Source organism: Capricornis sumatraensis, chromosome 12 (assembly GCF_032405125.1).
Source record: "Capricornis sumatraensis isolate serow.1 chromosome 12, serow.2, whole genome shotgun sequence".
Classification (NCBI taxonomy): domain Eukaryota; kingdom Metazoa; phylum Chordata; class Mammalia; order Artiodactyla; family Bovidae; genus Capricornis; species Capricornis sumatraensis.
The window spans coordinates 86,113,120-86,127,278 of NC_091080.1; the positions used below are offsets into that span (position 1 = coordinate 86,113,120).

The 14,159-nt window shown below is 39.3% G+C and overlaps 1 protein-coding gene across 2 annotated transcripts in view; it reads left to right on the forward strand.

Moving 5' to 3' along the window:
- Positions 1–14,159, forward strand: part of ITGBL1 (integrin subunit beta like 1) — a 224,412-nt gene that overhangs the window by 103,707 nt on the left and 106,546 nt on the right. For both annotated transcript variants that reach the window (XM_068984672.1, XM_068984673.1), the window contains 3 exons: positions 2,670–2,810; positions 5,354–5,494; positions 13,703–13,849. In XM_068984672.1, coding sequence (XP_068840773.1) covers positions 2,670–2,810; positions 5,354–5,494; positions 13,703–13,849 — 429 coding nt within the window. The remainder of the gene's footprint in view (positions 1–2,669; positions 2,811–5,353; positions 5,495–13,702; positions 13,850–14,159) is intronic.

Sequence of the window (14,159 nt, forward strand, 5' to 3'; positions counted from 1 at the left end):
GCTGCCCACACATGTGATGTGTTTGTCTTCCTGATATTCCATTTGCAGTTATCACAGATCAAAAAAGAGGAAGGGAACATGTGTGGAGCCAGTGTTTTCTGATACACACTGCCAAAGCAAAGTCTATTTGAGTGTGTAAATATAAATATTGACCTGGAAAAAACAGGAAATGTTTAATGCTCAACCTTTCCACTCATTATTTCTGTTGGTTTGAGGCTAAAGCAATTTCACGGTGCAAACTCTCTGACCACAGACAACCAACATTCCCGTAAAATCCTATGGTGATGGCACTGTGTAGGATTCTAGATTTTCCATGTATCATTCACAAGAAAACAGTCTGTTGAGAGGTGATTTTACAGCCCAATAGGGAAGCAATTCAAAAAGAGATTTTCTTACTCTATCAGTTTGTACAAAGCCAAGAATGATGTTCGTTGTCTGGGCTGTGTATTGTCCTAAGGCTTATATTTTATCTCGGTTATCCAGCTATATCTTACTATAGTATTTTCACTTGAATTATGAAGATATCTGCTTAATTTTCCATATCTGCATATGGTATAGCTTTACATGATTTATTCTAATAATCCTGTTCACCTCTATCTCAATGATTTTTTAGTATAACCTTGTCAGTACTGAATTTTATAAACATACAAAGAATTTGGGTATGAGGAATGAAGATTTATGATCATTTGTTAATCTCATGGTAAGCCTTCCATGAGATTAACAAACTGCTGCATGTTACATAAATTTCTTATAATGACAGAGGAAATAAAACTTTGAAGATTTCTGAGATTATACTACTTTAAGTATAATCTACTTAAAGAAAATTCTACTTTAAGAAGTTAATCAAGTCTTAAAAAAAAAAAAAAAACACCTGACTTCTAGGAAAAGCTTTTAGTAAGCAATTGTCTTGTTTCCTTTCAGTGTAACCCTCAGGTTCCTGAGGCTTGTGATATAACACTGGCTTGTGATACTTTTGTATACATACATGTAGAGATAGTTTTAAGTCCATGATTAAAATGTATAGCTTTTATATTTTACTATTGATGAAATCATTTGATGGTGTTTATGTCAGCTTAAGTGAAAAAGTTAAAATTTGCTGTAGAAATGACCCCTCTCAATCAGCTTGTGTGCTGAGTCACTCAGTCGTGTCCTACTCTTTGCGACCCCATGGACTGTAGCCCGCCAGGCTCCTCTGTCTATGGGATTCTCCAGGCAAGAATACTGGAGTGGGTAGCCATTCCCTTCTCCAGGGGATCTTCCTAACCCAGGGATAGAACCCAGGTCTCCTGCATTGCAGCTGGCTTCTTTACCATCTGAGCCACCAGGGAAGCCCCATCTCCAGCTCAAGAAGAGGTTTTCTGCAGATACTCCAACTGCAGCTCATTTAGACAGAAAGCATGACAGTATACATTGGGCCCTTGTCTCTTTCTCTGTATTTCACTCTAGCGCTTTCTCTTCATCTCTGACTCTCTCTGTCTCTCTGATATGTATCTGCATGAAGGAAGTCTCATCTGAGAGGCAAAAATCGCCCGAGACCAGCATATTTTATTGTATTTTCCCTTCATATGTGTGTGTGCCAGGCCCTACTGACACTCCTGCTGTTGGCCAGAAATGCCAGAGTGTTTAGAAAGAAAAATAGCCCCTCTCTGGGATGATGGCTGATGGAGAAGAGAGAGGCAAGAGCAAAGCCTCTAGCCATAGACTGATAAAGGATAAATTCATGTAAAGCAGAAAGAATAGACTAAAAACCAAAACGGTGCTGTTTTTCATCACAGGTGCAAGAACACACGTTCATGGTTGTTGACAAAGCTACAGAAAAAAAGAGGATATACAAGGAGATTTGGGGTGAAAAAGACTTGTCATCTTTTGGGAATTTGCAGGGTTGCTGGACATGGGCACAGAAAGGGATGAGGTGACATCATTACGAATTGCATGGACATAAGTACGAACAAGCAGAGTCATAGTTTGTGGAGCAACGAGAGCTGCAATGGTGGGGGTGCAGCTGGAGACGAAACGATGGGCTGCCCTTACCTAGCACTTGTATCTCCTTGACAGATAGGAAGGGGGTTTGACTTTAATACCAAGGGTCCATGCTATTTTATTTGCAGTTAGTAGTTTAAGTAACTACTAAAAGTTGATTTAGCTGAAACCCTCTGCCACGTGGTAAAAACACAATAGCTTGTCAGATACTGTTGAATGAAAAGATGAAATGTTTCCTCTGACTAAAGAAATGGCTCAGTCATTAATACTGTGCATCCAAAGAAGTAAGCACCATTGGTATCTCATGGTTGATTTCAAATGACTCAAGGAATGCTCTCAGAGTGAATGCTTATAAACATTTGAGTTTGATGTACACATTTGTGACTGGAGGCCTGGTAGGCTTTCTCTGTCTTTCATGCAGTTTCTTGAACATTCTGTCATTTTCATCAGCCAACTGGCTAGGACAAATTAGAGGACACCTTGACTTGCTTTATGTGTGTGATGATGTAGATATGGGCACACCTATGATGTTTCGGTGGCAAACTACATAATTTGATTATTTTAAGCAAGAACCGTGGAGCAGGTTGATTATTTCCAAAGGCAGAAGTGATCACCAAGAGGTAGAAAGTTAATTCTGCTTTTGAAAGCTGCTTTTTTTCCTCACTGTATAAAATTCATTTTGGGTAAAGGCCACGGAAAGTGTTACTGTGGAAACTGTTACTGCCAGGCTGGTTGGCATGGAGATAAATGCGAATTCCAGTGTGACATCACCCCCTGGGAGAGCAAGCGAAGATGTACATCTCCAGATGGCAAAGTCTGCAGCAACAGAGGTGTGTCTTTCATACTCATTACTACGTAATTGGGGAAAAAACAAAGCTCTTAATTATTACCTCACCTTTTCTGTGTATTTCCTTCCATGTGGAAGTCATCTTTTATAGGGTTTGACTTTGATGTAAATCAATATTTCCTATACCAACAAGCATCCCTTTCTTATTTTTTTACTGGGCAGAACGCAGAAAGATAAGAAAGTTGCTGTCATACTTTCAGCTTCACTGAACAAATAGTTAACTCAGGGACTGTAATTTCTTTGGCAGCCCTCCAGAAATGACATGGTAGAGTGAAAAGGCAATTCTTGTAGATACTTCTGTTAAATGTCTCTTGACTAACAGAACCAGCTACAGCATGAACATCTAATTATTCAGAGAGTATTCCAGAAAACACTTAATTGAGTCAATCAAAGGCTTGGTTACAATACTGAATTGATAGGAGTCATTTAGCTTTGATACACAATAATAAAAATGAGATAGTGAATAAAATATAGCCATGTGAAATTGAGATTGACCTTAGGCAGGAATTTAAAAAATATATTAGTATTGCTATCATGTAATTTAAAGTGAGTTAACTAAGTGTTGATATCAAATCAACTAGTATTAAACACTTGGAAGAAAATTCTTGAAAATACGTGTTCTTTTTCCCTTTGTCAGCTCTCCTGGTAGATAAATAGCCATGTTGGGCTTTTCTGACTACTTGAAGTTATCAGTAAGTGGTCAGTTTTCTTCAATAAAAAACTTAAAATCTAGAAAGCTGGAAAATTATTTTTTTGCATTTCTATAAATGAATGATACATTTTAATAGGTAATGCTCGCATGGAAAGCCTGAACACACCACCAGTTTTATCTTTTTAAAGGTTGACACAGAAAAGTAAAATATGCCCAGTTTCTGTACACAGAGAAAGGAAAGCAAAAGGCCTGAACTTGGGACAAAAATTATAAAGAAAAGTCCTCTCTTTAATTTGTGCAGAGCAGGTCTGATTATTTATCATACTAACTCACTTATGTTTTCATTTATTATATAAGCTCTGTAGGAGCCCTACTGATGCTCATTTAGATCACTAGTGGTTTTTCAATGACATGATGCCACCATATTTAATGTTCCTATACATGCACTTTTCAGTTCTTTTCCTTTCCTCTACATACATTAATTGAAGTGAGCTTTTATGTTATAAGTAACATACATCTAAAGAGTCTATGTTGTGAAACTGCCATCCAGAAAGTTGTACATTTTATACTCTGTACCTGCACCAACTCTTGATCCTAAAACAATCTTTTTTATTTCTGTCTATCTGATGTCTGAAATAATTCTAACTCACTGTTGTTTAAAGTTCTCTTAACCCTTAATCATTACAGGTTGAGTGGTAAGCATTTTTACATTGATCTATCATCATTATTTCTCTCTACAAAACTTCCAATTAGTGTCCTTTGTCTATTTTTCTGTAGGCATATTTGTCCTTAGATAATTCTTTCATAACAATTGCTTATGTCTATGAAAGTAGCTTCATCTTTTAAATACATATGACTACATGTTTCAGCTGTTTTTATCTTTTAATTTGTTTTTGGTGCCTTGCCCTCAGCCAGAATTTTAGATTTTTATGTCGTTAATTCTTTTATTTTTTCTTTAAATAATTTGCTTTGATGTTTTTGAATAAAAATGGATTTTATTTTATATTTTATGGTTTTATATCCTTAAATCTTTAGTCCAGCTGGAATTGACTTTGATGTAAGAGGTAAGAAAGGGATTTAATTTTGTTCCTTTCACAAATGATCTAAAGATCATTGCCCTAAAGATGATTATTAATAGTTCACACAACATTATATGATTTATAACTTAACACTTCTCTATACGAATCTCCAAAAAGCCAGAGTTCTAGCTCTCCGCCTACGTCAGTGTCCTCTATCGCCTGGGCTCATCTGATCGAGCCGTGCCCGCTTTTCAGTCTTTCTGGATACGCTCCTTCTGCTCCAGTGGGTCAGGTCTGCTTAGGATCCCATGTCCATCCCCACCTTCTTGGCTCACTCTTGCTTTCTTGACCTCCCTTGAATTGTTCTACCTGCAAAGCTCCTAAAACATGTCCCCTTCTCTCTTCTTGTCCAGACCATCGACCTTAATTACTTCTGCTCACACTGACTTCCACTTTCCCAACTTTTAGAGTATTTACGTCCTAGTAAATGTTAGTGCTTCACGTGCTAGCTTTTTATTCACTTTTTTTTTTTTTGGGTCGAATAAATTGTAAACCTCTTGAGAGCAAGGGTGACATTTTATGTTAATTGTGTTGGTCTTATCTTTGAGTCCTACCAGCACGGTGCTCCTGACACATGCTGCAATCCCACAGAAGTATTGGCATGGATAATAACTTTTGTTTATGAAGGATCTCTGCTGGCCACTCTAGATGGTGTTTTCCTCTGTAGACTTTAATTCCTGAACACGTATATTTTCCAAATATAAAGTGAACAACAGAAGAAAGAGGAATGGGTAAGATGCTTTCTTTCATGATTTTTCTTCTTTCGACCCATACAAAATTATTTTTCCCCTCTAGGGATTTGTGTGTGCGGTGAATGTTCTTGCCACGATGTGGACCCCACTGGAGACTGGGGGGATATTCATGGGGACACCTGTGAGTGTGATGAGAGGGACTGCCGGGCTGTCTACGACAGATATTCTGATGACTTCTGTTCTGGTAAGTGCTTTCCTAACTCCTGTTTTTATTTTATTATTATTATTATTATTATTTTAAGATTTATTTATTTCTTTTATTTGACGGTGCTGGATCTTAGTTGTGGTGTATAGGATCTACTTCCCTGATCAGGGATCAAACCTGAGCCCCCTGCACTGGGAACCCAGAGTCTTCACCACTGGACCAGCAGGGAAGTCCCTAATTCCTGTTTTTAAATTAGAAAATGTTCATTTCCCTCTTTTCAAGATTTATTCTGCTTCTCCCAGAAACTGTGAAAGAACTGAATGTGCCTTCTGAAGAATTTGAGACCCATAGGACTCCTAATATCAACCTGAAAACCCTTTAGAGACTTCGACACATTGGGCAAAGATTTGAGATGAAAACACACCCACTCTCTGAAAAGCAGTCTAATCTTTCACCAAAAAGAACTGTTACCTCCACGTATCTAATCCTCAGCAGTGAGAACACAAAGCTGGCAGACTTGACCCCGAACAGGAGAGGCACCCTTAAGGCAGCTGTTACTAACTCGGTGCAAAACTAAAGACAGTGTGGCTCTTGTAGGCAGTTTATTGCATTGCTTTTTTGGTATAATTTATATACGAAAAGTTGTCCTGCATTAAGTCTACAATTGAATATCAATTAGTGGATTCAAAAATTCTATATGGACCAGCTACTCTTTGCCAGCATCTTTGCTGCATCTGGGTCACTGGTTCCAGCAATGAGGAGACAAACATAATCCTTGACAGGGAGCCTGTAATCTAAACGCAAGGGGCTTCCCTGGCAGCTCAGCTGGTACAGAATCCACCTGCATTGCGGGAGACCCTGGTTCCATTCCTGGATTGGGAAGATCCCCTGGAGAAGGGATGGGCTACCCAGACCAGTATTCTTGGGCTTCCCTGGTGGCTCAGCTGGTAAAGAATCCGCCTGCAATGTGGGAGACCAGAGTTTGAACCCTGGGTTGGGAAGATCCCCTGGAGAAGGTCATGGCAACCCACTCCAGTATTCTTGCCTGGAGAATCCCCGTGGACAGAGGAGCCTGGCGGGCTACAGTCCATGGGGTCGCAAAGAGTCAGACATGACTGAGCGACTAAGCACACACAATCTAAATGAAAAGGAAAAAAAAAAACCACCCTGCCAAAATTTCTAATAGTGCAAAGGAAAACAATAAGCAGTCCGTTTTATCTTAAAAAATGTCACTCAACAAAAATGAAGTAATAGGTTTTATTACATGGACGATCCAGGAGGCGTAGACACATGTTCATGCTTGATTGCTTGGTTGGTATAAGTAAATATATAGGGAGCTCTGTCTCCAGAAAAAGTTTGCCAGCAAAAGCAGATAAAAGAGCTGCCCTTTTTAATTGCGATGATGCAACTGCAAAGACTTCTCTGGCCTGGCCGAGGGGAGCTGGCTCCTGCAGCTTCCCCCTGCAGAAGAATCGCCCTGTTCTGATGATCCCTTGGGCTTGGGAGAATTTTCTGAATAGGCTCACAGAGGTGATGGGGTCGTAGGCTGTGGTTTGAACAATAAGACATCAGGCTGTGATTGTGATTTTATTATTCCTTTGTTGAAGTGAGCTGAATGTGGCCAGTTCTCCACAGTCTGCCTCCCACACCTAACATGAGAAATTTAAGCAAGAGGAAACTCATTAACAGAGATCTTGTGCTGAGAGACACCTGTCAAGTTCGTTCACACACCTCATTCCATTTTATGTTCGCACGGACTCAGACAGGGATACATTATTATCTACGTGTAAGAGGGAATGTTCAAAGAAAATTAGCGACTTGACAAAGTTCACAGCGCCCTTAAGTGTCACCTGAAAACAGCTTGAGCTGAAGTGCTCATGTCGTTTAATCTCCAAATGATGCACAGAGGATGCTTCAATTTTCCTTTATTTCGGTAAGGAAGGGATGTCCTTTGAATGCTTAAAATTCTTATAAAACTAGGCTTCTCTGAACATTGTTTTGGTCTGGGGTGGGTGTCAATCTCTGGAGTATTTCTTCATGCTTACTAAATCTTTAGAATTCTATATGCAATGCTTAGTAAATTATTAGTCTTCACAATTTGCCCAATTGCCCAGAGTTGCACCAAGAGAAGAGAGCCATGCAATTGACTATTGAGTGTGGTAATACCTTAGTGTTATGAGATAGAAGTACCCCAAGGATGTGGATATTCTCTAGTGATTTATGCCAGGCTAGAGTGTAATAAGACTCAGATAAAATGAAGCTTTATTTTTAGCTCCCATTCCAGCCACCCTGAGAGTGTTGAGCTTATTTAAGTCCAAGAGAAATCTCCCATTGGATTATAGTTGGCTCATTTAATTGACCTTCTAATTTTACTTATTCATTCCCACTCTTTCCATTCATGTATTCAATGATGCACTTCAGTGTAAATATTTTGTGCCTGATCCATCATGGGTACAGGAGATGTGATACAAATTTTAAAATATGATCCCTGCTCCCAAATGAATTAGTTGTACTTATTCCTTCTTTCACTCCTAAAGTGTATTTATCACTTCTTTCACACTTCTTTCGCTCCTATTCACTGATACATGAATTCATCCATATACACGTATGACTCATATATCCACAAAGATACACACGCATGTACATGCCTCAAAGAGGATACTCTAGACACGTTTTGAGTGTGACTGAAATGCCGGCATGACCAGCCATCCTGAAGTATATCAGCTGCTCTGTTATTCCAGTTCTATGAACTGCTCCCCTGAACTGACTTTCTGATTCTGAAATAACTCCTTCTTCCTGATGACTGCTTACCAGTCTGATCCATTTTGCCAAATTCCCAAATAGGAAAAAATATGCTACAGTGTGACTTTCCACTTTTTCAGCTTGCTCCTGCCTAGCAAAATGATGAAAATATAAGGTTAGTCCTGGCCTAGAGTTCCCTTAGTGTGGAAAGTAGACTCATTTGGTAGAACCATATTATAGGAGGAAATTTGTCTTTGTGGATTAACAAAGAGTTAAGGGAAGAAACGGAAGGAAATCATTACATACATTCAGTTTACATTGTCTTGAAAGGGAAAAATAATATATCAAGTGGATTTAAAAAAAAATGACAAGTGTTAGATCGAATTCATTTCCCCCAATTTTTTCTCTCCATGGTCTTCATATTTCCTTGTGAGAAGCAACTTGTAAATACCAGATTCCAGTTCATGAGCATTTTTTGTTCATTTTCAAGGAGAGAAATAGCCTCTGTGGAAGAAGAGCATTCTGGAATGGATGGAACTACATATGTCCTGGGTTGATGTTTCTGAGGTTAGATAGCTTAACACAAAAGAGTGCAATGATTACACACACAAAACAGCTTTGGTGTCAGCAACCTCTTCTATAATTTCTTGAGAGCCTTTAAAGCTCAGTGTTTTAAGTAAGCTTTTTTTTTTTTAAAGAAGGTTTCGGCGGTGCTGGGTCTTTGTTGCTGAGCGGGCTGGGCGGGGACTTCCGCCTTTGCGGTGCGTGGGCTTGTCAACGCAAGGTCTTCTCTTGTTTCCGAGCACCGGCTCTAGGGCGCGCAGACTTCAGCGGCTGTGGCGCATGGCCCCAGTCATTGCAGCTTCTGGACTCTAGGATGCATGGGATTCACTAGCTGCGATTCCCAGGCTCTGGAGCTTAGTTGCTCCAGAGCTTATGGGTCTTTCTGGACCAGGGATCGAACACGCGTCTCTTGCACTGGCAGGTGGATTCTTCACCGCCGAGCCATTAGGGAAGCCCCTAACGCTCAGCGTGGCCGTGATGCCTTTGATGTCCCTTGCTGCCAGCTCCCCACCCTTGTGATGCAGTTCTGGCTGTGATCCTATTTACATGCCAACACTAGACACTGTTGTTTTTCCCTTGTCATGAATGTGTGTGTGTCTAAGGAGTGTTCATAGGCCTTTGAAAGCAGTTCTCTAATGTATTTAATATCTGCAATAAAACAATAACATTCTATATCTTTCCTCTCTATTTTGTTGATTCCCTTGTCTACAGAGTTTAAAAGAATCTTTGTTAGAATCAATGAAATGAACTCCTGAAGGCCAAATATATGTGGATACATACACACCTAGATTTGACACATTAGCACTGAAACTTGATGTTTCAGATCAGGGTGGGAGAATTCACTTCTTCTAGGTCTCTCACTTTAAAGATAAAGTGAGATGGAGCCCGGAAAGGTGAACATTGACTGGAGGACACGGATCTCCTAACTTCTTCACTTTTGCTTTTTTCTCTATTTGTTTATGAAAGACTCTGATATAGTATGTTATGACAGTCTAAAGGATTTTCATGATAAATAGATCTTATCATTTCTAAACTTATGAATCAAAACCAAGCATTTTCATCATCTTCATTTTATCGCTCTAAAATTGAGAAACTAGTAACCTCAGAAGAGAAATTGCAATTTCAAGTTTTGATTTCCTGTCTTTTCTGAAAAGCTAAATACCTGCTTCAGAACCTGGTATTGATACCTTACATTTCTAAGTGGGTTCCTAAGCCCACTGATGAAATACCCTAAAGAATTTTAGTAGAAAAAGGTACAGTTTCATTTAGAAGGGAATCCATAACTTATTTTTGGCAGCATGTGACTTTTAAGTTATTGAATATAATTTTATAATAAAAATATAATTTTTACAACTGTGAAAGCATAGTTTTGTTTATGTTTTCACTTGTCAGGTTAATCTCTGGTCAACATTTAGATTAGCAATACCACTGTCAATACTATTTTTCACCATTCTAGACTAGAGTTACATTTAAGCCTTTTCTCTATTACTTTTACATTTGCTTCTTCTGTGATATTCATCAGGGTATTGGATTTAGGTATACCTACTCTTCCCCAAACAATGAAACCTTCAAAAACATTCTGTATGCCACTATTTCACCATTTAAACTGGTTGCCGTATACTCACTGACTCTCGGGAATTACTTTCACTGTGAATGTTTTACTCAAGTCATTCATTTTTTTCATAACCCTTCTTTCCCCAGCTTGAACTTATTCACTGGATGTTGGCTTCTGGTGGCAAAGTGTAGAGGGCATAGACGTGGATGATTTGACGAGGCACAGGGGCCATCCTGAACTAGGCAGTGTTCTCCCACTTTGATCCTTTCTATTTAGAGGCCAGACCTTTCAGCCCAGGCCAGTTGCAGCAATGACAATATCCCATCAGTTCTTTCCAGTGTGTACACAATCCACCGCAGCTGTTTCTGAGAGTGCCTTTTGCTCAGATGAGGCAGGGGCTGGGGTCCAAGGCTGAGCCCAAGACACAGAAGCTTAAGGATCATCACACATATGGTGAAAGTGAGGGCACATTTTATATCTTCTTTCCGTTTTTGTTTGGAGCTGGTGATGCCTAGGATGACGCATAAACTCAGAGTAGTAATCGTTGAGAAGGTCCGTGATGCTGCATGAAATGCACAGGAAATAGAGTTGAAGACCTTATGGACCACGTTTCCCCTAGAACTTGTAGAAGTGCTCAGAAATAGCCGAGGGCCAGAAAAGTGAAGCTGCATAACGTTAGGGGCAAAAGCACAGAGAGTAAGGACTAAGCGAGGTAAATAGAACAACAAGAGAAGAGAGTGGATATGAGGGCAACAAGGGGAAAGATTTGCATCTGCACATTTTTTAAACATTTGTTAAAGCACCCACAATTAATCTGACTTCTGAATATAATGACCAGATTTTAATTTCAAGAATCTCTATTAATAGTATCTGACCATCTTCACAAATTTGTTTTTTGCCACTGCAGTGTTTTTTTTTAATGTTGACATGTGAATGAACCTCAGACAGAAAGTAATGGCTATTCTTTTTTAGAAAATGGTTACTTATTTTTAAATTACTTGTTATTAATTTATTGATTTATTAATTTATCATTTATTTGAATTCACTGGATCTTATTTGCGATGCATAGGATCTTTGCAGTGGCATGCTCTAGGATCTTTAGTTGCACCATGTGGGATCTAGTTCCCGGATCAGGAATCCAACCTGGGTCAGTGCCTGGGGAGCGTGGAGTCTTAGCCACTGGACCACCAGGGAAGTCCCTGTAATGGCTGCTCTTAAGCCAACTATAGCACTTCAGAATATCCTCCCATCAGTCCCCATCTTTGTCCACACAGACTCTGACTTTATTCCACATGCCAAGGGATCAGGACTCTCACTGCCTGTGAATTCCAAGCACCTGCAGTAGGAGGTGGCCTTCTCCTGAGTACTTAGGAATTCCCTGGCCTCCTCACCTACTGGATGCTTTGTTCTAACTTCCACAGCTATTTTAAACTTTCAAGAGAAAAGCCTTTTCCCCCCTTTCAATCTGTGTTTTTCAGTTTTATTGTTGAAGTATCAGCTCGTCTTCCACAAATGGCAGGATGTTCTGTACTTTGTCCAGCATCCTCCTGGCACATTCAAGTGCCCTACAAATGATGCTGCGTGTCTCCCAGAATTTCAAAGTCACCGGCTCTCATAGAACAGCAGAACTGACTGTACTTTAAATGTTAAAGATTTTGTTTTAAAACCTGTTTTTTATCTATGCATTTGCAATACAACTCTGCAAATTTTGCCCTAAAAATTATATCAGGACAGGGAAGATGGGGAGGAACTTTGTAAGCTAGGATAAATGGCTAGAAGCTAGGGAACCCAATAACCTCAGAGCTATAAGTGTTAATAAGTTAAATTTTTATAATAAAAATTCTTGTGTTTGAAAGTCTAAATGATCATAGTCACATGTCGTATGTATCTATTAGTAATCAAAAAGTTTTCCTTTAAAATTATGAGCTCTAAGACAAAGTGTTAGTATCAACAGCAATTTGTTCCTTAGATTCTGTTACATAGCAGGTGCTCAATAAACTTGTTGAATGGAATTTAGTGTAAATGAGAGATTTGGGTTCCGTAGTCCCTAATAGCTCATCCTACTTTGACTATGATTTTATGATTTATTCCATGAAGAAGCTGGTTTATAATGAAAAGCTTCCTGATGGACAGATGCTTCAAACTTGACAGATAGACATCTGCCCACAGACCTCATGAGATACTGACAAAACAGGCCAGTCTTCACTGAAGGCCAGTTTTCATACTCTGTGATGTATATTAATATCGATGGACATGAGTTTGAGTAAGCTCTGGGAGTTGGTGATGGACAGGGAAGCCTGGCCTGCTGCAATCTATGGGGTCACGAAAAGGTCAGACACGACAGCGACTGAACTGAACTGAATGCAAAATGCAAAATAGCATGGATTTTTCATCCATTACCAACATACTTGATTTACTTAAGGAAAGTATAATTCCACTTCCTTTAAAATCCTTCATGCATTTTTGGAGGAATTATTGAAATCTACTTTACTTTGTGTTTGTAATAATGAGTTTCAGAATGGTTATGAAGAGTTAGAAAAACTCAGCTAAGTTATTCATTCCTTTCTGTTCCTACTTGGTTAGATGTGTGGGCTCAAATGAATAAAAATAACAATAGCTCATTTTTATGTAGCATTTTAAGATACAGTATATACTTCTTGATAAATGTGGATAGATAATGCGGTTTGAAATGAAGAACCTAAATGTCAAAGAGGCTGTCATTTGACCAGCTGTATTCAGTAGGGAGCAGGGTCAGGATTTGAACCTGCTTATATGATTGTAACCTGGTCTATTTTCTGCTATACCATATCACCACTTATCACAGTTTTTTGCAGGCTGTGTTTCCATGTGTAAAGAAATTAATTTCTTTCCTGACCTCTTTTGTGTGTATGAAATTAGTCTTCAAGGGTTGTGGGTAGTAAAAAGGTCATGAAAATAAAGTCTGGGAGACTCCAGGAGCTGAGACCCTGTTTCAAAAACAAATCGCTTTCCATTTCCTATGGCTCTCCTCCGTGTGAATTAATCGCCAGATCCATTAAACCCTCCATTTGGGCCCCAGCAGCCTAATTCAATCTCATGCACTTGGATTTTGAAAGATTCAAGTTGATAGTCCTCTGAACCTGTTTATCTGATCTGGAGTTGTTGCTTTTCTTTACCCTTCATGATCAATCAATACAGCTCGGGTATTTAAGAACGTTGTTGAAAAATGGGCTTTTGCCTTAATGTTTTCTGTGGTGCTGATGGAGATTCTGACTTCTTTGTGACACTCACTGTTTGGAGACTAATTCTGACTTCAGTATATTTTTCTCATATACATGTGTATGTGTATATATATAATACATTTTTACATACACTAATATACATATATACTTACTCTCATTGTGAAGGTCACGGGCAGTGTAACTGTGGAAGATGTGACTGCAAAGTAGGCTGGTATGGGAAGAAGTGTGAACACCCACGTTCCTGCCCGCTGTCAATGGAGGAGAGCATCAGAAAGTGCCAGGGAAGCGCCACTCTGCCATGCTCGGGAAGGGGTAAGTGAGGGTCTCAGGCCTTGCCACCCACCCCCTCTCACCCTGTGAGTCGAGTGAATTCAGTTCACACGTATCTTATTTAAAAGGTAGCTGAGATTCCTGAATGAGGAAAAATTTGCCTTTTCAGAATAATGACTCCAGTATCCACGAGGGAAAATACGGAGAACTACAATCTCTCTCTTCCTTCCCGTCGCACCCACCCACACACACACTCACTCACTCAGTCTACTTTAGCTCTGAGATTTGTTCAGTTTCCATCTAGTTCAATGCTGCATTAAAAGAAGAAAAAAAAAAGTTTGGATATTTGCTC